The 24747-nt window shown below is 47.4% G+C and overlaps 1 protein-coding gene across 1 annotated transcript; it reads left to right on the top strand.

Moving 5' to 3' along the window:
* Nucleotides 1-763: 763 nt before the first annotated feature.
* Nucleotides 764-23974, top strand: LOC136582370 (para-nitrobenzyl esterase-like). Its single transcript, XM_066583365.1, has 9 exons — nt 764-859; nt 6643-7337; nt 9099-9206; nt 9692-9888; nt 13669-13871; nt 21689-21747; nt 21834-22001; nt 23439-23660; nt 23737-23974. Exons 1-9 carry the CDS (start codon nt 786-788, stop codon nt 23877-23879), a joined length of 1869 nt encoding a protein of 622 aa, XP_066439462.1. The 5' UTR covers nt 764-785; the 3' UTR covers nt 23880-23974.
* Nucleotides 23975-24747: the final 773 nt, after the last annotated feature.

The raw sequence follows: 24747 nt of genomic DNA, 5'->3' as shown, positions 1-24747 counted from the left end.
GCTGTTGCCGTGTGCCTCGACTAGGAGGTGTATCCGCCTTCAGCAAGGAAGGAACCGCTGCTGCCTGGCCTTCACCAGAGCCTCGCTAGCCAGCCATATTCGAAGTTCCTGACAGGCCTTCACTGCTACTGTAGCGGCCACCGTACTTCGTGCTGTGAGACAGTCCCTCACTTGACTGTTGCCCGTCTCCCACGACAAGGACGTGAGGTTGGACTTTTGGGAGACAAAATTTTCATTGTGCAAAAAGTGGTAAAACAAAACAAAAAAAATTTGGCATCATCATAATCGTACCAGTCCGCAGAAAAAAAGGCATCCCGCCATTCCCTGACAGGCGCGGCAGGAGGATTGCTTCTTCCCCAAAGTGATGTGAGGCTGTTTTGACATGAAAACACCTCGCATCCTCGGAGAATTCACTTGGGTGGCAAGCGTAATAAGGAGGCGGGATTCACAGCCCATATCTCGCTCTCCAGTGTCAAATTAGCCTGCATGAATAACTCTGTGTAAAAAAAATTGATCTGTTTTCTCTCCCTGCCCCCCCCCCCCCTCCCAAAAAAAAAGTCTATATGTACCCAAAATGGTACCAATAGAAAATACAGTTTGCTACGCAAAAAAAACAAGCCCTCATACGGCCATGTCGATGAAAAAAAATTTAAAAAGTTATGGCTTTTGAAAAGAGCCACGATAGACCATGTCTTTAAGTGGTTAAAAAGTAGATCAAGAACATACATTGGTCGAAAAGTGGTTAAACCAGTTGACTGCCTGAGCCCATCCACATCCGCAATCTGATGCCAGCAGCTTCTGTGCAGAGCTGTGGCACAAGTGGGGTTTTTCTCGCTGTGAACCCCAGCACACGGGGACAGTAAGTAATTCTTGCTGATTTTGTTTTGCTTTTTTTCATGCCTACCATTTTGTTTATTTCCTTTATTACCTTTGTTTCCCAATTTGACTCATCTCCTCGTTGGCTGGGTTTCTACTGCTTTCACTACATATGGCTTATCTCTAGGTATATACAATGTCTTACTCATTAGACTACCTGATCAAGGGTTCCCCAAAGCACAGCGGTGAGATGGCACAAAAATTTCCTTGTGTCCATAGATGTTTGGCATAGGACACACAAAACAGTCTGTAGAGTTACTGATTGCTTTATGGACCCTTAACAGGGGACGGAATTGTCCGCAGGATGCAGCGCAGATGCAGATTTTTTTGTGTGCATTTTTAACTGCGGAATGTCTTGCGGAATTTCTTGCATTTTTTTTTATTGCAGAATTATATCTCCTGTATGTTAGAAATCTGCAACAATTCTGCAAGACCTCCTTAAAGGGGTTGTCCCGCGCCGAAACGGGTTTTTTTTTTTTTCAATAGCCCCCCCGTTCGGCGCGAGACAAACCCGATGCAGGGGTTAAAAATAAAAACCGGACAGTGCTTACCTGAATCCCCACGCTCCGGTGACTTCTTACGTACCTGGTGAAGATGGCCACCGGGATCTTCACCCTCGGTGGACCGCAGGTCTTCTGTGCGGTCCATTGCCGATTCCAGCCTCCTGATTGGCTGGAATCGGCACACGTGACGGGGCGGAGCTACGAGGAGCCGCTCTCTGGCACGAGCGGCCCCATTCAGAAGGGAGAAGACCGGACTGCGCAAGCGCGTCTAATCGGGCGATTAGACGCTGAAGATTAGACGGCACCATGGAGACGAAGACGCCAGCAACGGAACAGGTAAGTGAATAACTTCTGTATGGCTCATATTTAATGCACAATGTACATTACAAAGTGCATTAATATGGCCATACAGAAGTGTATACCCCCACTTGCTTTCGCGGGACAACCCCTTTAATTCCACAGCTCTTCAAAAGCACAAGATTAAATTCTACTGCAGAAGTAAAGAAGCGCAGATTTTAACAGGTGTAGAATTCAAGTCCAATAGGGGTAACATTGCGATGCAGGAACTTCCGCATGGACTAATTCCCTTATAACAACCTTCTTACAGGTAGAGACAGCAGCAGAGTTCCTCAGAAGTGGGCAATAATTTTTAACGTGTGGAATCGCGTCTTTAAGCTGCTTTGATCAAGCGAGACGTCCATCTCCCCCCTTACATGTGCATTGGGATAATCCAAATATGCACATATATTACCAAAGAGAGAGGGAACAAGAGAACAAAGTCTGGGCTGCTGAAATAAGCAAAGCAAGAGATAAAAGGATTCCTGGAACTGAACCGTGGATAAAAATCAAAGAGATATCAATAAATAATAATCTTTATTTGTGTAGCGCCAACTCATTCCACAGCGTTTTCAGGGAGAACACAGATAAATACAACAGATTACATGTTATATACAATCAGTTTGAAAGAAAGGGGTGGGTGTGATACAGGATGTACAGGGGAGGGAAGGGGTGAGATGAGGTACGGGGAAGCACAAGCAGTATGGGAATTACATTTGGAAATCCGTTATTAGGCAGCAAATGGGATGGGGGAAATAAGGAGGTACAGGGGTAGAGGTCATATGTGATAGGCAGGGTGGAAGGTGTGGGAAGGGGTAGGGGCACTAGGTCAGGACATTTGGTATGCCTCCCTGAAGAGGTGCATTTTTAGGACGCTTCTGAAATTTCTTGCATCTGGGATTGTCCAGATGCTTTTGGGTAGTGCGTTCCAGAGGATCGGTGCAACTCTGGTGAAGTCCTAGAGGTAAGCATGTGAGGTTCATATTAGAGGGGTGTTTTGTCTGAGTGTGTTAGCGGAACGGAGTGTGTGGGCTGGGTGGTGTACGGACAGGAGGGAAGCGATGTACGGTGGTGCGGTGCCATAGAGAGCTTTGTGGGTGAGGAGTTTAAATTTCGTTCTGCAATGGATGGGCAGCCAATGCAGTGACTGGCTTAGTGCAGAGGTATCTAAGAAACGGCTGGATAGAAAAATTAGCCTAGCTGACGCATTTAGTATGGACTGGAAAGCGGAGAGTCTGGTGCGGGGGAGGCCGATGAACAGTGAGTTGCAGTAGTCGAGTCGAGACTGAATAAGGGCAACAACGAGTGCCTTTAACGTGTCCGTTATGAGGAATGGACGGATTTTAGCTATATTTCTAAGGTGCAGGTGGCATGTTTGGGCCACAGATTGGATGTGGGAGTAAAGGAAAGGTCAGAGTCCAGTGTAAGATGTTGGGGGGAGGTAGACTAGTTGAGGGCGGAAAGACAAAGAGGTCAGTTTTTGAGAGGTTAAGTTTAAGAAAAAGAGAGGACATTGTGTTAGAAACAGCAGACAGACAGTCGGAGATGTTTTTGAGGAAGGGTGCAGAGATGTCACAAGAAAAGGTGTATAGCTGGGTGTCATCAGCATAGAAATGTTATTGGAGGCCGATTTTGAGGATGGTTTGTCCAATTGGTGCTGTGTAGATAGAGAAGGACTTAGCCCTGGGGGACCCCGACAGTGAGAGGAAGTGGAGAGAAGATAGAGCTAGCAAAGGAGATGCTAATAGAGCGGTTAGAGAGGTAAGAGCAGAACCAGGAAAGAGCAGTTTTCTTTAGGCCGATAGAGAGAAGCATAGTGAGAAGGAGATCATGGTCAACCATGTCAAATGTAGCGGAGAGGTCAAAGAAGGATTAGTAGGGAGTATTCGTCTTTTGACTTTGCCATCATCAGGTCATTTGATACTTTTATGAGGGCAGTTTCAGTCAAGTGTATGGGGTGGAAACCGAACTGGAATGGGTCGAGGAGAGAGTTGTCACAGAGAAAGCGTGTGTGGTGGGAATAGACTAGGCATTCTAATAATTTGGAGATGAAGGGGAGGTTTCAGATGGGTCGGTAGTTGGCAGAGTCTTTTGAGTCCAGGGTCGGTTTCTTTGGCAGAGGAGATATGATGGAGTGTTTCAATGAGGAGGGGAAAATACCAGAAGCCGGGGAGAGGTTAAAGATGGTGGTGAGGTGGGTAATGACATCCGGGGAAAGGGACTGAAGGAGGTGACAGGTAAGAGAGTCGCAAGCGCAGGTGGTCGGGCAAGCGGTGGAAAGCAGTCCGGAAACTTCTTCCTCTTTTGTTGATTTTAATGAGAGAGTGATTGGGTGATGGATGCAGCACTGGAGAGATCAGGATTGGGGCTAGCCGTGCAGTTTTCAAAGATTTCGTTTTGGATGTTGTTGTTTTTTTCTTTGAAATAGGCAGCTAGTTCTCCAACACTGAGATCCGTCATAGGGGCCTGTTCTTTGAGGCTGAGGGATTGGAAGGTGTCGAAAAGTCGTTTGGGGTTGTGGGATAGGGAGGAGAAAAGGGAGGTGAAATAAACTTGTTTGATGTGGTGGAGGGCAAGGTTATAAGTTTTAAGCATGAATTTGAAGTGAGAAAATCTGCGGACTACTTTGATTTCCTCCACAGCCATTTAGCGCACCTAGAGCACAGCCGGATGAAGCACGTTTGGGACGTGAGCCACGGCTACCATGGTCTGCGCTGGATGGCTCAGGTCATGGAAGGTGCCACTTCTTCCAGGGCATGACGGAGGGTGGTGTGGCAGTGTTCAGCAGCCAGATTAAGGCAGGAGAGAGATAGGGGACAGGGAGGACTGGATGGTCTCGGCGAAATGATGGGTGCAGACGGTCTGGAGGTTCCTAGAGGTGCAATAGATAGGAGGGTCTGGGGAGGTGCTAGGGTGCCTGATGGAGAGAGAGAGGAGGTTGTGGTCCGAGAGTGGAAAGGGAGAGTTAGTAAAGTGGGAGGCAGAGGAAAATTAAATCAAGAGTGTTGCCGTCTCTGTGAGTGTGGGAGTCTGAGAGCTGTGTTAGACTGAGGGAGGAGGAGAGCGTTAAAGGCTGGGAGGTAGATAAGGAGCTGGGGTTATTAGTAGGGATATTGAAATCGCCAAGGATGAGGGTTGGGATTTCACAGGATAGGAAGTGGGGGAGTCAGGCAGCAAAGTGGTCTAGGAACAGGTGGGTGGGACCTGGGGGGCGGTAGATAACTTCAACATGCAGGGTCAGTGGGCGGGACAGTCGTAGAGTGTGGACTTCAAATGCCTGCAAGGTGAGTGAGGTAAGCGGGGGAATGACCTGGAAGGTACAGTTTGGCGAGACTAGGACGCCTAGTCCTGCACCACACCTGTCGTCTGATCTGGTGGTGTGGGAGAACTGCAGGCCATCAAAGGCTAATGTAGCAGGAGAGGTGGAATTGGACTGCTATAATCATGTTTTGGCGAGAGTGAGCAGGTTAAGGTGTTTGGTCGTGAAGAGGTCGTGGATAGTTGGGAGTTTGTTGCACGCGGATTGAGAGTGTTCCATAAGTCGCATTTGAACGAGGCCGGAGTGGGGCGCGTTGATGGGCTAGTAGGGTGGTTTGGTATGATTTAGGTGGGCATTTTGATAGAGAGAAGCATGGGGTGGGCCAGGGTTGGGGGATATGTCCCCCGTGGCTAGGAGTAGTAGGGTAGCGAGGGTAAGCAGGTGATATGGGGGATTTGTTAGGGTGGCTAGAATCATAGCATGGTAGATTTGGAAGGGACGTGCAGGGTCATCAGGGTCAACATATCATCCCAGCAAGATATTTCTCCAGCCTTTGTTTGAGCACCTCCATTGAAGAATAACTCACCACCTCCCGTGGTAACAGTTGCCTTGTCAATCCCATATTTGGTCATTTTTTCAATAAGTATAGTATGAGATACTTTGTCAAATGCTTTACTAAAGTCAAGATATACTATATCCACCGCATTTCCCTGATTAACCCAGTCGGTGATTCTGTCATAGAAGGAAATTAGATTAGTCTGGCATGACTTGTTTGTTAAAAATCTATGCTGGCTCTGGTTAATTACTCCATTTTTATCCAAGTACTTGCATACATGCTATTTAATAATTTGTTCAAAGATTTTTGCCTGGTATAGAAGTCAGACTCACATGCCTATAGTTTCCTGAATCCGGCTTCTTTCCTTTTTTGAAGATAGGGACAAACATTGCCCTTTTCCAATCTTCTGAGACTTCTCCTGTTCTCCAGGAATTTTCAAAGATTATGGTGGGTGGTTCAGCAATTACCTCTGATGCTTCCTTTAGTATCCTAGGATGTAATTCATATGGACCTTGAGACTTGAATTCATTTAAGTTAGCTATGTGTTCCCTGCTCTGCTCCCCCTCGCAGGCTCGCCTCTACTCTCTTCCCCAATCGTTCTTTGCAATGGGAGGGGACGGGGGGCCATGCTAAGCTCCCACCCTCTCCCCACCCTTGTCCATAGCCATCAATGGGAAGCGGCGGGATGGGGTGGCGCTTAGCTCCACCCCCATCCCGCCCCTTCCCATTGCAAAGAACGAGCCGGGAGGAGGGCAGAGGTGAGCCTGCAAGGGGGAGGGAGAGGAAAGGGGCGATAGCATGGTGACCTTGGCATATATGCGCCAGGGCCAATGCCATGTGAACAGGTGCACAAACGTTAGATTTGTGTGCCCGTTCAGAGCCTCTACCCCCCAGATGATAGCGTATATCGGCCAACCTTGAAAAACGCCGGCCGATGTACACTCATGGGAATAAAGCCTAAAGGATACTCCCATACGCCATGTAATGCTAATAACTGGATGATAAAGAAGGTGCTGCCATCGTTCTTGCTTAGAAATTTATTTTGACCCTGAAGACAAGACTGAGTCTTGTCTCTATCTCCTCTGTTTAACCTATGTCTTCATGATTGGCAGACGTGTGAACACGCAGGGAGAGATGGAAACCCAATCTGAATATAAACATTTGGTCCACTCAGATGATGAAGAGGAGGAGGACACATCTCTAGACAAGGACCTTGATATACCAGACCTTTCTTGCAACTCTCCAGTTTTCAAGACTATGGCAGCCATGTTTGGGGGTATCATGATACCGTGCTTGGTGGCGGCCAGTTTGGCGTATCGATCTGGAAATTCACCATGCACCTCGGTAGATGTGACTACATCATATGGCAAAGTACGCGGCCAGCACTGTGATGAGACTTACAACTTTAGAGGGATTCCATATGCACGTCCACCCAATGGATCATTACGGTGGAGACCCCCACAGGAACCTACCTGCTGGAATGACATTCTGGATGCTACCGAGTTCAAATCCATGTGTGCCCAAGTGAGGCCTCTGAGTGCAACAGGTCAATTGATGGGATCAGAAGATTGCCTCTATGTCAATGTATGGACACCCTCACTGGATCACTATGCAAACTTACCGGTTATGGTCTGGATTCATGGTGGATATCTTCTCGTCGGTAGTGGATCAGTGCCTGGGTATTGTCCTACAGAGGAACTAACAAGCCACAGTCAGATGGTCCATGTTAGCTTCAACTACCGTCTAAATGCATTCGGATTCATGGCTTTGCAGCTGCTGAGAGAAGGATCCCCCACCAATACTTCCGGTAACTACAGTACCCACCTAACCTCTTTGAGAATAGTCCATTTTCAGAATGTCAATTTTACTATTTAAATGCATGTTTCCAGGTAACCTACCATAGTTGGCTCCATTGAATAAAGGATCACTGGGTGAAACTGATGCGGTGTTATACCTTGTGCAGGTAGTGAGGGGCGGAGCATGATGCAGGGATTCTCTCTTGGGTGGTCTTTGTACCATGCTCTGCCCCCTCAGAACATGCACTAAACATAACATCGTATATCCTTTTGCCAGAGTATTTAATAACATGTTATTCACCGCCATACTGCAAAGTGCGCAAAAATAAATAAAAATCATAATGCTACAACTCTAGATGTGTAAAGTTTAGTAGAACATGGAAGTTGTATTCCCAATATCGTTACAGTCTTAGTAAATGAACAACAAGCATACAAACATGTAATTAAGCTAATCAGCTGCTGGAGCGTCAGCGTACCCGGCTGGTCCTGTCATTGCTCATAGGGCCTCAGGCACATTTCTAAATGTATAAAACACTTTCTAGCATTAGTTGCAAGTTTGCATGAAAACAAACCGATTTTGGTGGAGGTATTTGCTTCAGAGTTGTTTCCTTTGAGCAACTTTTTCCCTCAAACCACCCTGGTCAGTAGACTTTATAGGAGTTATCCAGGAAAGGAAAAAACGTACCCATTCCATGTTTGGGTCCAGTTCTGGTGGCGCCTCCACTTCTTGCCTGGTTCCAATCTCAGGTCATCACTGCGGCTGGCTGATCCCAATGACTGAAGGTGCTTTTATGAGATGGAACAGTTTGTGAACGTGAATGATTAATCATTCACTTTTCGTTCATTGTTCATTGTATGCAGGCACAAAAATCATCATTGGCTCATTCACGTATTGTTCGGTTTAAATGTCGCTCGTTCAAACGATAATTGGCTCGTCTAAAAGGACCCTAAGTCGGTCCTCTTCTATGTCACGGTCAATTACAAAGACAGCGAAGGGGACAGGCTAAGTTATTGAAATGAGCTGGTCAATGCTACGTGACTCGGTGACATTGGCACTGCATAGGGTTTTTTTCCCCAATAAGCTGATAACTGGGTGTCCAGCTGCTGGAACATTCAACAATGAGCTATAATGTGTTAGGGAGTTGGGCAGCAAGTGTTTTATTTCCCTGCAGCGCCACTCCAGGAAAAATGAAATATTACACCGTACCCTCCATGGGCTATGTTGGGGCTCATTTACATGGGCGATAAAATTGCGTGAGTTTTCTGCGTTGCAAGACAATAATAGAATGCATTCTTTTCAATGGGTCTATTATATGTGCATTTTTTCTCTCGCAGCGATGCTGCAAGCTGAAACAATCGCAGCGTGCTCTATCTTCCAACGAGTCTCGCACTAGAACATGCAGATGTGCGGTCTCCCGCACAGGACAACGACTGGGTGTTCATGTGCTATGCAATGTGAATTGCTCCTGGGAATGTTGGGCGTGACTTGAACTTGCCCGTGTGGATCTGCTCTAATGTACAGATGTGCTGGGTCCTCCAGGGTAAGATAAGGTCTATGTAGTCTTCCTACTCCGGCAAAGAGAGAAGGATCCTGAAGCTCCTGAGCTGCAGTATATCAACTGAGAATTTCCTAATAAGTTATTCTAAAATATAGTTTTCTAAACCCAACCACCACTAATGACCGTGCTCGAGACATTTGTTCGATATTAGGTGGAATTACTTTTATTTCTTTGCTCTGTGATGACCTTTCTACACCTATTACTGTCCTCCAGGTAATTATGGATTCATGGATCAGATTGCTGCACTAAAATGGGTACAGAAGAACATCAAGTCTTTTGGTGGAAATCCAAACAAAGTGACCATCTATGGGCAGAGCTCAGGTGAGACCAATCGCTAATCTACCTCTCCTAGGATGCAATATCATCAGCCTATAGTCATTACTGCATCCTTCCAATCTATAGCTATAGAAGTGCAATGCCACCCAAGTGACCCACACGTCACCATAAAGTCCTGTCTGGGTATCCATCTGCCATGCTCTAGTGCTCAGAGTAGTTCTTCCAGAAGAACCACTTAGCCCTGGAGATCTGAGAGCATCACCTCCATGCCAAATATCATGGTCTCCAATACTTGGAGTATTTAGAGGCAAGGTTCAGATGAGCGGGTGGATGCAGGTATTCCTTTATCTCAGGTTGTCAGTGGAGAACATTATCTTCTGCTCCGCTGACTTTCTGAAGCCCAGCCAGTTGATTTGTTGACGTTCTGACATTCAAGTTTTATTGTTTTCTGCTTATTATATTTCCAGTACTCTTCTATTTTAGATGACAGGAGGAGAGGATTTCCTCTCACTTGATTTTTGTTTTTGCAGGAGGCACCTCAGTATGGACATTGATGGTGTCACCTTTGGCCAAAGGTCTTTTTCACCGCGGCATAGACATGAGTGGATCATCTGTATATAAAGCCACTATGGCGGAAACAGAACAGGTCAACCTCGTATTCCTGGACCGCACAGGCTGCCGGGATGCTCAGTGCTTGTGGAATCTGAATATACGTCAAATCCTTCAGGTAAGACTATGTTCTAGGAGACGTATCTCTTCTTGTTGGCTTTGAGTATATGCAGTGCCCGAGCCAGACACGTCAAAGATGGGGAGACCATGATGACTGTAAGATGGATGTGGCTTTGTAGTCTCTCCTAACAATGGTGGCAAGGTGCATGCTCGGTCGCGCACAGTGGATAAAAGAATGCAGACTATCTATAAGCAGCGAAATGGTGAGGGAACACATAGTAAACTTAAATGAATTCAAGTCTGAAGGTCCAGATGAATTACATCCTAGGGTACTAAAGGAAGCAGCGGAGGTAATTGCTGAACCACTCGCCATAATCTTTAAAAATTCCTGGAGAACAGAAGAAGTTTCAGAAGATTGGAAAAGGGCAAATGTTGCCCCTATCTTCAAAAAAGAGGAGGAGGTGGATCCAGGAAACTACAGGCCAGTGAGCCTGACTTCTATACCAGGAAAGATCTTTGAACAAATTATTAAACAGCATGTATGCAAATACTTGGATAAGAATGGAGTAATTAACCAGAGTCAGCATGGGTTTGTAACAAACAAGTCATGCCAGACTAATCTAATTTCCTTCTATGATAGAATCACCGACTGGGTTGATCCGGGAAATGCGTTGGATATAGTATATCTTAACTTTAGTAAAGCATTTGACAAAGTATCTCATACCATACTTATTGAAAAAAATGACCAAATATGAGATTGACAAGGCAACTGTTATGTGGATTTACAACTGGCTGAGTGATCATACAAAGAGTGGTCCTAAATGGCTGCACATCCAAGTGGAAGAATGTATCAAGTGGGGTACCACAAGGCTCTGTCCTGGGGCCAGTGTTGTTCAACATTTTTATAAATGATCTAGAGGAGGGATTTGATGGGAAATTGATAAAATTTGCCAACGACACAAAGCTAGGAGGGAAAGCTAACACTAGAGGAGAGAGTAATCAAAAAGATCTAGAAAAGCTTGAACAGTGGGCGGCAACTAACAGAATGGTATTTAACAATGAGAAATGCAAAGTCCTACATCTGGGCAAGAAAAATGAATAAACCACATACAGAATGGGAGGAATTAGGCTAAGCAGCAGCAAATGTGAAAAAGACTTGGGTATACTAATAGATCATAGACTGAACATGAGTCAACAATGTGATGCAGCAGCCAAAAAGGCAAACACAATTCCGGGATGTGTTAAGAGAAGCATAGAGTCTAAATTCCATGAGGTCATTATTCCCCTCTACTCTTCCTTGGTCAGACCTCATCTGGAATACTGTGTCCAGTTCTGGGCACCCCACTTTAAAAAAGACATCAACACACTGGAGCAAGTTCAGAGAAGAGTTACCAAGTTGGTGCGCAGTCTGAAAATCATGTCCTATGAGGAATGGTTAAAGGATCTGAGAATGTTTAGCTTACAAAAAATAAGGCTGAGAGGAGACTTAATAGCTGTCAACAAATATCTGAGGGGCTGTCACAGTGCAGAGGGATCAGTCCTATTCTCATTTGCACAAGGAATGACCAGAAGCAAGAGGAGGAAACTGAAAGGGAGGAGACACAAATTAGATATGAGAAAAAACTTTCTGACAGTGAGGCTGGTCAATGAGTGGAACATGTTACCATGGGAGGTGGTGAGTTCTCCTTCAATGGAAGTGATCAAACAAAGGCTGGACAAATATCTGTCTGTGATGATTAGTGATCCTGCACTGAGCAGGGGGTTGGACCTGATGACCCTGGAGGTCCCTTCCAACTGTACCATTCTATAATTCAGTGGCACAAACAAATTATACAGTCTTGATAATAAACGGTGGTTTTTCACATAATGCCAGTACTTCACACAGAACTGTAACGGTCAAATGTATATAATGTAATGTAATAACTTGACACAAGTCCTGGTAGCTTTTAGTAGTAAATGGAAAGTGCACGGTTTACTGAAGCATTAGATGAACAGAACATTGTATACAACACGTTGTACTGGAAAAGTAGTGAGGTAGTAAAGATTGAGATTTTGGTGAACCTGTTGGCTGTCCCTGGTTTAACTTCACTGGGTTTGTTTTAGTGCAACTCCCTGTTTTAAGTGGATTGGGTCCCCAATCTTTCTCCTCACTACTGTCAGCTAGAGAGCTGATAAATCCTAGCTTCCCTGCTGGACCAAACACGCATTGATGCTGCTCACTCTGTGGACCTCCTCCCCACATGTCCTCCTCCGACGACCTACTAAACAGATTCTGCTCGCAGACTGGCCTCTAACTCCTCTTTCATTTCCTGTCCTGTTCCCGTGCTTTCTCTCCTCCTCCTCAGTATAGAGGCTCATTATATGGGCTCTAACTCCCACTCCTCTACCAATCAGTGGAGGCATGCAATACAGCCAATAAGCAGCCGACTGTTGCCGAGCTTTTGGTTTAGGAAGAAGGGGGAAAACAGGTTTCTCTGATGTACGGCACGTCCTATGCCTACTTGGAGCACATAGGCAGGTGTGACAGGACAATGATTGTGTGACTATTCTGGAGGACCCTCTGGACCACTATATATACATACCGTATTACCGCACATATTTTTTAATACATTTTCATAATCGCACTATTTTAATCCTTATTTTGTATCAGTATTTGTAAGCCACACCTACAGTAGGTGATTCCAAAAGTAATACGATCACCTTTGGGCGCTGCCTCTCCTAGAAGGGAATGACTGGAGCACCCAAAATAGTTGAAGTAATTTTTTTTTTTTACCTAACGCTGTTCAGAGGAGGTTCTACTCCTTTCATCAGGTGTTTGGTGAAAAAGTAGAATTTTTAAAGTAGCAGGAATGATCAATAAGGTGCTGCCATCAACAATATAGGAAAGGGTTCTACGGAGCAATAGCAGTAGAACTCTAGAAAGCACCACAAGAGATAATTGTGTCCAAAGTAATATCAGAATCATCGCACCATCATTTTGGTATCAGGAACGCTTGTGCCGCCTCGGGTTAGGTGCAGCTTATTAGAAGTGCCCAGATGGTATATTTTGCCTTCCTTTGGATCAAGCAGCTTAAGACTTAGTCATGCGGCTGTTAATAATGCCCATGTGCTGTACACATATTCCATGGAGGACACGTGGACCCATAATAGCTAATGAGCCTATTCATACAGGAAAATTTTTGCCTGGGTCCTATTCTCATCCACCTTCAAGGACAAGAGTAAGCTATGCAATGTGTGAGGTTGTGGCAAGAACTATGTCCCTGTGCTGATATTTTGGTGTACGATTTCTCAGATACCAAAATGCCATTGCTTTGTAAATAAGCTCTTAGGGCCAATTTACACCAGCGTATATTGGGGATGTCAACTGTGCATTTCATGGGCAGCATACAACCCCATACTTGCTTATGAGGCTATTTAAATGCCCAATTTCTCCCCCCACCCCAACCCCACATGGACTGATGGTCCGTGTAAAGAAGAAAAAAAAACATTGCTTACCCTATTATTGTCCATTTTTATGGACAAGAATAGAACATGCATTGTGCGGGCTCTGTGCAAATGGACAGCATATGGACAGGTGTCAGCATGCTGTCCGCTGAAAGTTGCGCCTGAGTTGCATACGGTCATCTGAATCTGGTCCAAGACTGAGAATAATTGGGTTTAATAGACACAGGATACCTTGTTGAAATCTTGCCCCAAAGAATTCCTGTAAAGTGGAACAGATACTCGGCCCCAGTGTCCCCCATTTGTATATGTCTTGTAGTAAGTACATCCCACACAGGGCTCATTAGCATTCTTCATTAACCTCACACTTTGGATCATTGGTCCCTTTCGTTCTTAGTCTGCCCCGTGGACTGAATACCCAAACTGGGCTGCAGACGACTTATGTGACCTACCGCAAAAAGGAAAATTTGTCGGTCCATTGGCTGTGGTGGATGGATACGTGGTGCCTGCTCCTCCACTGGATGTATGGAAACAGAAAACACCAGGTTACAGTGATGTGCCGTATGTGATTGGTACCACCCTTCAAGAAACAGATGTGGCGTAAGAAACCTATTATATAATCTCTAATACCGGCCGTATAATAAAGCTCTGACACTCCAGCTAAAAGTTGGCCACCATTAAAAACAAAATCACAGGTCTTATAGCTAAATCTCTCATATTTCTTTCCCTACAACTTATACTGTATTCTGCTCCAGAGCTGTATTCACAATTCTGCACGCTTTGGCTCTGATATCTCCCAGCGTTCCTTGCTGTCTCCATAAGTGCTGAGCTTGTTGTCATGATCTGCATACTGAGAAGTGTCATCTGATATAGGAAGAATTAACAGCCCTTCAGCATTATAGAAGCTCAACTAAGGATCTGGCTGTTGTCAAACTTGTTGACAGTTTTCATATACAAGAGCAACTGGGAATGTAGCTCTGAATTACAGTAAGGCTATGATTTAAATATGGAGCAAAAGCCCTTTTAAGATCTTACATCCTTTAGACCTACTAAGGAATGTTCCTATCATGAGGCAAGGTAAAGCTCCGGCCTCAGGCGGCACCCTGCAGCTTCACGGAGGAGGCGGTGTAACACTCCTGGAAGACAGCCGTCTAAGGGACTGCACGAGTGCCGATGTCACCGCTAATGACGTTGGCACTGCTGCAGAGCGGTTACACTGACAGACTTCACCACTGGATGGCGGGCTTCTCACTCAGCGTTTCACCATCTTGGGGAGAGCACCTAGAAGCTGAGTGAGGAGACTTATAAGGCCATGCATTCTCCTCTAGGTAATATGCAAATAAGGGAGATGGAACAATACCTCTGCAGCGCCACCTACAGTTAGAGTGACACCAATTTTATATAGTTTTATGTTTTTGCTACTTCTAAGAATTAAAAGAAAACACTTTAATTAAAAAATGCTTTTTGTCCCCATATTCTTCGACTTATAACTTTAAGTTTTCCACAGATGGGGCTGTTTGAGGGCTCGTTGTTTACAGAGCGAGCTGTAGTTCGATATTGGTACCATTTGGGGGTACATACAACTTTTTCATCATTCCCTATTCCTATGCATTTTGGGGCAAAAGGGTGTTAAAAAAATGCAATTATGAAATTGTGCATTTCTTATGACATTTATTGTGCAATACAGATAATATAATATAAGTTCAGACTTTTACAGATACAACAAGACCAACTTTTTTTTTCTTGCTTTGATTTTTTTTGTTCTACTTATAATGGCAAAAGGTTTTTTTTAATCCTTATAAAAACTGTGTTAAATTTGTTTTGACATTTTTTCCCTCATAGGGAACTTGAACTTGCGATCTTCTGATTGCTTGCATGTTATACTACAATACTTCTGTACTGCAGTATATTGTACTTTTACCAGGAGCCTTCAAACAGCCCCAGTCTGATATTGCAACCCACATGATATGCTTGATGCTCGTATGCCGTGAACTGAGTTAAGAAAACGGCATGTGACTGGGGACAGGCATAGGAGGGGTTAAGAAAAGCGAGCATAGAGGGGGTGGAGCTAGGACAGGAAGCGAAGAGGGAGGGGAGCAGAAGAAGACCAGAGACGAGAGACACGAGGAGAAGAAGGAAGATAGGAGCCGAGAAGACAAGCAGCAGAGGAGCAGCAGAAAGAAAGAAAGCAATAGAAGACACGAAAGTGAGCGACAACAGCAAAAGAACAGGACAGCGAAGAAAAGGTGAAAGTTCGCTTCTAGTCGCGAGAGCAAGCAAGAAGAGCGAGAGAACACCGGAGGAGTCCGTGGAAGCAAGAAGCCCCAAGACGGAGGATGGAAGACCTACGGTTACAGATCCAGGAAGCAATCCAGCGGGTTGGCGCCGAGTGGCTTGAGGAACTGATCGCCAGCTGCAGGTCGGGATTGGAGTCGGGGAGGTCACTCGAGCCACCAGCAAGGGAACCGGAAGCTGGAGAGGGAGCGACACAAGAGGGGGATGCCGGGCGAGGCCGCCCGAAGAGAAGAAAGAACCCCCCGGCGCGGCTCAGCCCGAGTCCCGCCGCAAACAGAGGCGGCCGTAAGAACAGTCACGGTGACGAGACGCTGCAAGGAGCAGGAGGCGCCACTCGGTTTTTGGCGCCAAATTTAAACCGCACGGCGGGGAGAGCGCCCGCGGTGGACCAGCGGTTACAGCCAGCCGGCAGTCCGCCGAAAAGAAGGGGTAAAACGGTAGCATCGCGGGCATGCTCCGGCCCAAGAGACCAACGCGTGGCAGGGCACACGGCAGCTGATCCCAGCCTAGAGAACGAGCAGCCAGGAAGACGGGAGGCGCACGGAGGCGCGCACCAGGAACGCAGGCGCTTACAAGATGGCGGCACACAAGAGCAGCAGCGGCAGGTAGCGGGGATAGGGGCGGGGGTAGCGCGCCGGCGAGGTACGTGGCCAGGGGTAGAATTTCTGTTCCGCGCTGCACAGGCACAGCGGGGGGGGGGGGGGGTAAGGGGGGAGGTTCAGCCCGGCTACTAGCACAGAGAGTAGTGTAGGCAGTAGGACAGGGAGCGTGCAGGGCAATAGAGATACAGGGGATATATCAGAGGAGAGTAGGAGCCCTTTGTCTGTCCACACACCAGAGAGCCCCTTGACCACTTACTATGCCGGTCACCCCCCACCCGCCCAGGGTCACAGCCGGCAACCCCTCCAACTTCCACCCGCAGTCCCTGTTGGCTCATATAGCCCCCATAAGTGCGAGCACAGTAGCCAGGGTGCTCGCAGCCAACTCCCCTCGCAGCAGCAAGAGAGCGCGCGCCCAATCTCGCATAGGCGCTGCTATGTTAACCCATGTTTCGTGGAGGCCCTCTCGTCTGGGGGGGGGGGCGAGTCTTCTCACGGTTACGCCAGTCGCGCCAGCAGCAGTAGACAAGGTCAGGGAGCAAAACGGAGACAGCGGGAGAGAGCTAGGAGAGAGAGATATCAGCGCAAACGAGATAGTGAGCATGCTAGGCTAGTTTCGGAGGAAAGTAGAGGGAGAAGGAGGGCAAGTAGAGAGAACGAGGGCGACGGGTTTGGTGGTCCGGGGCAACGGCACCACCTGGAATCCTACCGCCAGGCAGCGGCTCCGCCATCACCCCCTGCAAACAGGGATGGTATACGCCACAGGAGGCGGGATATGTCGCAAGAACGTCCGGAGCTGGGCCACCTTGGAGCAGAGCATGGAAGGAGGGCGCGAGAGGCTACGCATGCGAGTGCGCGGCAGCCATCGCTCGGCGGGGGCAGGAGCCCGGGAAGAAGACTGGCAGGGACCACGGCCTTAGCAACGCCGGAGGTCGGTCATGCCGGTGAGTCTAATTGTCTAAGTGCTTGGAAAAATGTGATGGATCCCGCTAAGGCGGCAGATAGAAATGATTGGGTGTTGGTGTTAAAATCGCTGTTGAGCAAGATGGATCAAAAGGATGTGTTGTCAGTGTCCTGTGGATCCCCAGGGGGCTCGGGCCCGCCTGCGGGGCAGGAGGGTGGATGCTCAACAGCCGGTGGGGATGTGGACCCTCTAGAAGGGTTAAGATATGCTGACTCATTGTTTTGCGGTGTCGCCCCGTTAGGGGTCGGTGTGTCAGAGGAGTTACTGGATAAGATTCGCAAAGGTGTTTATGTGGATATTTGGTCCTTGCTATCGGCGGACCACGTGATGGTGCATAAGGAGCGAATATCGGAGCGCAGCGCGGACAAGAAGCCAAAAGTCGCCAAGACTTTTGGCAATTGGTTGCAGGCGTTTTTGGTGCTGGCATATATTACATGTCAGCATCAGCTGAAAAAAGGCCCAGAGCTGTTAGTGTATCTTAACACGATATTCAGCGCGTATAAATTGCACGGAGGCGCCGCATGGTGGCGCTATGACGAAGACTTTCAGCGTCGAGTTTCGGGTATCGGTCATATAAGTTGGGCATCAAAAGCTACTGACGTTTGGTTACAACTTATTTTAGCGCAGCGTCCGCAAAAAAACGACTTTTCAAGGGGGAGCCGTGGGGGGCGGTCAACAGCCACCTGCGGCCTCACCAAGACCAAATGGCTCCTGTTGGCTCTACAACGAGGGCCATTGCAGGTTTTACTCCACATGCAAGTTCAGACATGAGTGTTCTGTCTGTGGGGGCCAGCATGCCGCGGTACGGTGTTTTAGGAAGCAGAGATAATCAGTCGCCGGGGGCGGTGTCAGTGGAACACCGAACCCCGGTGGGAAGCATATACCTCTTCCAGTGGCTCGACAAGTACCACAGGAAGGAGGAGGCAAAAATCCTTAGACAAGGTTTTTCCGACGGTTTCGTTATCCCGTTTACGTTTCAGCCCGCCTCCACGATGTGCCCAAATTTAAAATCAGCAACGGACAACATAGAATTAGTAAAAGAAAAAGTTCAGAAAGAGGTAGCAGCGGGTCGCATGGTGGGCCCTTTCGAGAAACCGACGTTTGTTAATTTGCAGGTCTCCCCATTGGGGCTAGTTCCTAAGAAGGAAGCCGGCAAGTTTCGCCTGATACATCATTTATCCTTCCCGAAAGGGGAGTCGGTAAATGACGGTATTTCAAAGGAGCAAGCGTCAGTAGTTTACGCTTCTTTTGACCAGGCAGTGGCGCTAGTTAGAACGGCTGGTAAGCGGGCTCAGTTAGCAAAAGCGGATATCGAGTCTGCCTTCCGGCTGCTTCCAATTCACCCTGAGTGTTTTCATCTGCTGGGGTGCAAAATAGACAACCAATTCTTCTTCGACATGTGTCTACCGATGGGTTGTTCTATTTCATGTTATTACTTTGAGCTGTTCAGCTCCTTCCTGGAATGGATGCTCAAGTACGAGACGGGCATCACATCTGTTACACATTATCTTGATGATTTTCTGTTCATTGGAACGGAGTCATCGGGCGCGTGCGGGTTTTTGTTGCACACGTTCCGGACACTGATAAAAAAAGCGGGGGTCCCATTGTCTGAAGAGAAGACGATGGGACCTGTAAGCAGGCTGACATTTCTCGGGATCGAGATCGACACCGAGGAAATGGTATTCAGGTTGCCGGCAGATAAAATAGCCCGCCTGCGACAAACGGTAAAAGACGTTGCGAGTTGTAAGAAGGCCACTCTGCACCAGGTCCAGGTCCTGATGGGTTTGTTAAACTTTGCCTGAAAAGTGATACCCATGGGCCGCGTTTTTCCAGAAGGCTATCGCTGGCGACGGTGGGAGTAAAGGAGCCCCACCATTTTGTGAGGATCATGCAGGGAATCCGTGGTGATCTGCATATCTGGAGAATCTTTCTGGAATCTTTCAATGGGCAAGTGGTGTGCCCCAAGGAGGAGTGGTCAGGACCCGATCTCTGCTTGTTTGCTGACGCAGCAGGGTCGGCCGGTTTTGGTGTAATTTTACGGAACCACTGGTGCAGGGAACCCTGGCCAGTATCCTGGATGCAAAAACAATGGAATAAAAACATTACGCTTTTGGAGTTTTTCCCATTGGCGGCTGCTTTGGAGTTATGGGGTGAAGAGCTCCAGGACCATAAGTTGTGTTTTTGGTCCGATAATGTTTCGGTGGTGCAAATTATAAACAGGCAGTCCTCGGCTTCCCCGCCGGTCTTGGCGCTTCTGAGACATGTGGTGTTACGATGTTTGCAACGAAATATATATCTACGCGCAAAACACGTACCGGGTTATAGAAATCTAGCAGCTGACGCACTCTCTCGTTCGCAGATGGAGCGGTTCACGGAACGGCACCCGCAGGCGGACGCCGAGGGGGTATGCTGCCCGCATTTCTTGTGGAATCTGGCAGAGCAGAGCTGCTGAAGCTAGTCGAGACATCTGTGGCGGTTGGGACGTGGAAAAATTCCAACGCGGTTTGGCAAAAATGGTTGATTTTTGCCGGGGGTAAGGCCCGTTCGGCAACGCTGGATATGTTAGCGTCATTGCGGAATAAACGGTCGTCGGTTGATGCAGTTAAAAAGCACCTGGCGGGTGTAGCATTTTTATTGAAATTGCATGGTTTCGAGGATATTACAAAAGATTTCGTTTTTCGCCAGATCGTGCAGGGTTGGAAGAAAGAGAAGGTCCAGGCGGACGATCGACGCCCGATCACCTATCCAGTGCTGAGCAAGTTGCTAGATACGTTAGAAAACACTTGTTTGAACGGTTCGGAAACTTTGTTGTTTAGGTCTGCCTTTTTGCTCGCGTTTTTTGCGGCCTTGAGGATTGGAGAGCTTGTTCCCGCCAGTAAGTTTAAGGTTGGCGGGCTACTTTGGAATGAGGTAATTGTGGTCGACGGGTCGTTACGCATTAGGATAAGGAAATCGAAGACCGATGTGTACGGCAGAGGGGAGTGGGTGACGATCAGCCGGCTGGGCTCACAGTGGTGCCCGGTCGATACGGTGGTACATTACATGGCTACAAGGACCTCCGGTGAGCAATTTTTGGTCCATTTTTCGGGCCTCCCTCTCACCCGTTTTCAATTTTCGGCGGTGTTACGAGTGGCGTTAAGGTCAGCAGGTTTTGATCCGGCGGAATTCGGGACTCACTCCTGTAGAATTGGGGCTGCCACATCGGTGGATGCGGGAGGTATGAATGAAGAAGGTTTAAAAAGACTGGGTAGATGGAAATCCCAAGCATATAAAACGTACGTGAGACCCGACCCGATAGTGGGGGATGTTAGTTAGTGTTTCCTCAGCGTTTTTGTTTCCTCAGCGTTTTTGTTGTTATGTTTGTGCTAGTTCGGGTTTTTTGCCCTTGTATTTCCATTTTTGTTTTTCTCAGCCACGGAGCCGTGGAAGGTGTGCATCGTGGGTCACTCTTAAGTTTATTGGGCACATAAGAGGGCAGCGGTGCGCCCATTGGGAGTGGACTTAGGCCTGACCAGAACATCCGTAACCTGGCATGGAGTACGGGGGCTAGTGTGGCACGACATGTGGAAACTCGTAACGGTCATATCCAGGCGTAACCCCCGGAGAGTGGTTTTGGTCGTTCACGCTGGGGGGAACGATCCGGGGAAGATGAAGACACGCGACCTGTTGGTTATTATGAAGCAGGACATTTTGCGTTTCCGCTAATGCTTTCAAGGATTTATTATCGTTTGGTCGGACATAGTCGCGCGAAGACACTGGAGAGGGGCGAGAAATTTGGAAGCAATAGATAGAGCAAGGAGGTTAGTTAATATGAAGATGTCTCAGTTCGTTCAGTCCATTGGGGGGGTGGCGGTTCGTCACTGGGAGCTAGAAGATAGGGAGAGAGGGGCATTGAGGGAGGACGGGGTCCACCTCCATGACGTAGGGTTGGATACTTTTTTATCTGGCTTGCAGGACGGTGTAGAGGCAGCTCTATCTAGGGTCGGTGGGGTGGGACGGAATGAGCCACAGTAATGCGGCACATCCCGTGTGGCCCGGAATTTGTCCATGCTGGTTAGGGAATAGAGGAAGGTTTGCAAGCCGAAGGAGCGGGGCTTACGAACGTCCTCGGAGTACGGTTTACGGACTGATAAAGTTAATCTGCGGACAGCATGGATAGGTCTTGATCGTTAAAAGTTATTATTAATGTTGTTTTAATTAATAAAGCTGTGGCCTACCCCACGTTTTATACAGCAAGAAGTTGTAGACATTCGTTTATTTATTAGGTAAGTGAGCTGGTAAGTAAGTTAATGTCCCCAGTCTCTGCAGATGCAGCTCAGCCTGGCTGGGTGCTTACACACAGTTCACACTGACACTGTACCTGTTTTATGTAATCTGGCCATCACACCAAACCCCGTTTCCTGGAAGAGGACACTGCCTCAGGCCCAACTTGCCTCATAGCAGATGTACCCCTGGATGGAAGGGAGGCACGTTCTATAATTCGCCTCAGGCATCAGCGAGGCTAGGTTCACCCGTGGACCTACCAAACTCTTTATACTAGTCTTGTTTTGTCTTTGCAGCCCACGTTACGCCAATATATCTAAGTGGTCGGCCGAAGATTACCATTGGTTTGTGAATTGTAAGTGACATTTACAGTATAAAGTCACATGGATCTTCCAGTATGCAGTAAAAGCTTCTTATAGTCCTCTGTTTCCTCTTTTCTAGCACTTCTGAACACATTTGGAGGAAATCTTTCAGCCCAAGCCCTGGCTCTGTATCCCACCTCTGAGTTCTGCTCCCAGCCTGAACGATGTGTGGAGAAGGCTTACATGACTATGGTGTCAGACCTCAGGGCTTCATGTCCCAGTAATATTCGGGCCCAACTAGCGGCAGGTATATTGACGACATAACCTTAGTGATTAGGTCTTGTAAACATAGCTCAGAAAACAAATGTGCCACATAAGCTTCTCCACTAGAGATGAGCGAACCTACTCGGCCACGCCCCTTTTTTGCCCGAGCGCCGAGATTTTCGAGTACTTCCGTACTCGGGCGAAAAGATTCGGGGGGCGCCGTGGGTGAGTGGGGGGTTGCAGCGGGGAGTGGGGGGGAGAGGGAGAGAGAGAGGGTTCCCCCTGTTCCCCCCCCCCCGCACCGCCACGCCTCCCCCCGCCCCCCGAATCTTTTCACCCGAGTACGGAAGTACTCGAAAATCGCGGTGCTCGATCGAGTAATTACTCGAAACGAGTAGGTTCGCTCATCTCTATTCTCCACTACAAATACATCATGGAATTACCAATTTACTATGAACACATTGTTCTGATCCTTGTTTACCTACTGAAAAAAACTGGTACAAGGTTTGCCGAAATCTCACACACAAATTAGCAGTAGTGATAGCGCTGACGACTCATGTGACCACTGTATACCATTATTGGGCCACCAGTCTGTGCAGCCGTAATGTCATAGACAACCCTCATGACCGATGCAACCAAACACTCTCCTCCACAGTCACAGGGGAAGCCTGTAACTTTACTGTTAGTTGAACCTGAAACCTAGATCAGCAAGGAGGGGTGGCACTGGTGCCGAGACAGAATGATTGGGCAAGTTATGGTTTTCTTCTTTTTTTTTAATAATAATCTATAGCTTATATTAAAGGGGTTTTTCAGACAATAACTATTGATGGCCTACCCACTGGTGACCCGCTTGGGATCCTCTGATCATCTGGCATACTGTCAGTGCTGGACGTAGTCATCAGCTACAGGAGCAGAATTGCCATGGCAGGCTTCACTCTCATTGGAATCAATGGGAGCTGAAGTGTCTATTACACTTCCGGCGTCAGAGACAGAAGTGCCAGAAATATAATAGCCAGTTTCAGCTCCTACTGATTTCCATGGGAGTGAAGCCCACTAAGGCACTTCCCCTCCTGTCCCCTGGCTCTACTGCACTGACAGTGGCCTGCGTAATCGGCTGATCACCAGGGATCACAAGCGGCATATCCCATTTGAATAATTGATGACCTTTCCCGGGATAGGTCAATAGTTTTTGCCTAGAAAAACCCCTTAAAAGGGACAGGAGGGTAGAAAATCTGAGGAAATCCTTGTAATGCATTTCATTATGACTGCAGGGCCCCCACAGATTTGTGGGATACATTGTTAGTTTATCTGCTGTGCAAGGGACAGGAAGGGGAAGGACTTTTTGGCATTGTCAGGTATACAAGAGGTCAGACCCCCACTGATCAGTGTAATGGCATAACCTAGGAATGTACCCTTTTAATATTGAAAATTGCAGATTACCATGGATGACTTTTGTTTTAATTATTGCTTTTCATTTCAGAGACCCTGACCAGCCCAGTCTACCGCTACCAGGTCACCTACACTCCTTCCCGTCCAACTAAAATCAACGAACTCTACTCCTACAACGGCTGGTTTGCCTTCCACGTGCTGGATACAGTAGGATTTTTTGGAACACTGGACTTCGCTTTAGGGGAAACATCAGAAGATGACCGCACCTTCCAGAGACTGATGAGGAAATACTTATTACACTTTGCCAAAGAAGGTAAGAAATGGATATCAAGTACTACAACGTTGACCTGATGTCTCCACCGTATCTTAAGCCTCTTTCTTTTGCACAGGGACCATGCCACCCGAGTGGCCCGAATATCCTAATGGGACTGCACTTCTATCTACGATGCTGCGAGTAGAGAAGAACTATCGCTCCGCTCAGTGTGCGCTGTGGGAGAACAACGACATGTTCCAATATGCCTGGATCAATTGAAGGGCTAAGGTTCTTCACTTCCTGCACTATTTTCCAGAGACGGCTAAAATAATGCATTAAACGGAAACGAGTGTAAAAATAAAACTTTACAATGGCCCTGATATTCTTACTGGTTTTCCTTGGAGATCTTGACTGTTGCACAAACTATCAAATGTGTTGAGTATCACTTTGATTGGATGGTCACTACAGCCAACAACAGCACTTCTTGTCAGGCAAGTTTGGCAATGACATCCGGAGGGGCCTTTCCACCCAAAATATATTCATGCAGAATTGCAGTTGCTGTAGCATACATGGTAACATAGTATTTTAGGCTGAAAGAAGACAATGTCCATCTAGTTTAGCCTTTTTCCACCTAATGCCTATATCCTGTAATATCATAACGCTCTAAAAAGAGGTCTAATCCCCTCTTAAACTCCTCTATGGATTTTGCCATCACCACGTCCTCAGGCAGAGAGTTCCACAGTCTCACTGCTCTTACAGTAAAGAACCCCCTTCTATGTTGGTGATGAAACCTTCGTTCCTCTAGACGTTGCGGATGTCCTCTTGTTACCGTTCATGGGAGAGATCCTTGTATTGTCCCCTAATGTATTTATACATAGTTATTTGGTTGCCCCTCCGGGTGCATGCACACGGCCGGGACGGATTCTGGCCACAGAAAATATAAATAAGTGGCAGCATAGATGGTGCAGTATGTCGGCCAGTGACCCCCCCCCCCCCCCCCCCATACCTGTCTCGGATGCACCGCGAATTTGCCGGCTGTCATGTCGCTGCACATACGCACTGGCAATTACATGGATCTGCGGTGACTTTGAAATTGACATTTCGAAATCACCATGGGATGGACGGCTTCCATTGCTGCAATGGAAGC

This window comes from Eleutherodactylus coqui, chromosome 11 (assembly GCF_035609145.1).
Source record: "Eleutherodactylus coqui strain aEleCoq1 chromosome 11, aEleCoq1.hap1, whole genome shotgun sequence".
In the NCBI taxonomy this organism is placed as follows: Eukaryota; Metazoa; Chordata; class Amphibia; order Anura; family Eleutherodactylidae; genus Eleutherodactylus; species Eleutherodactylus coqui.
Note: the sequence above shows the minus strand (reverse complement) of the source record. Positions and strands in the feature narration are given on the sequence as shown.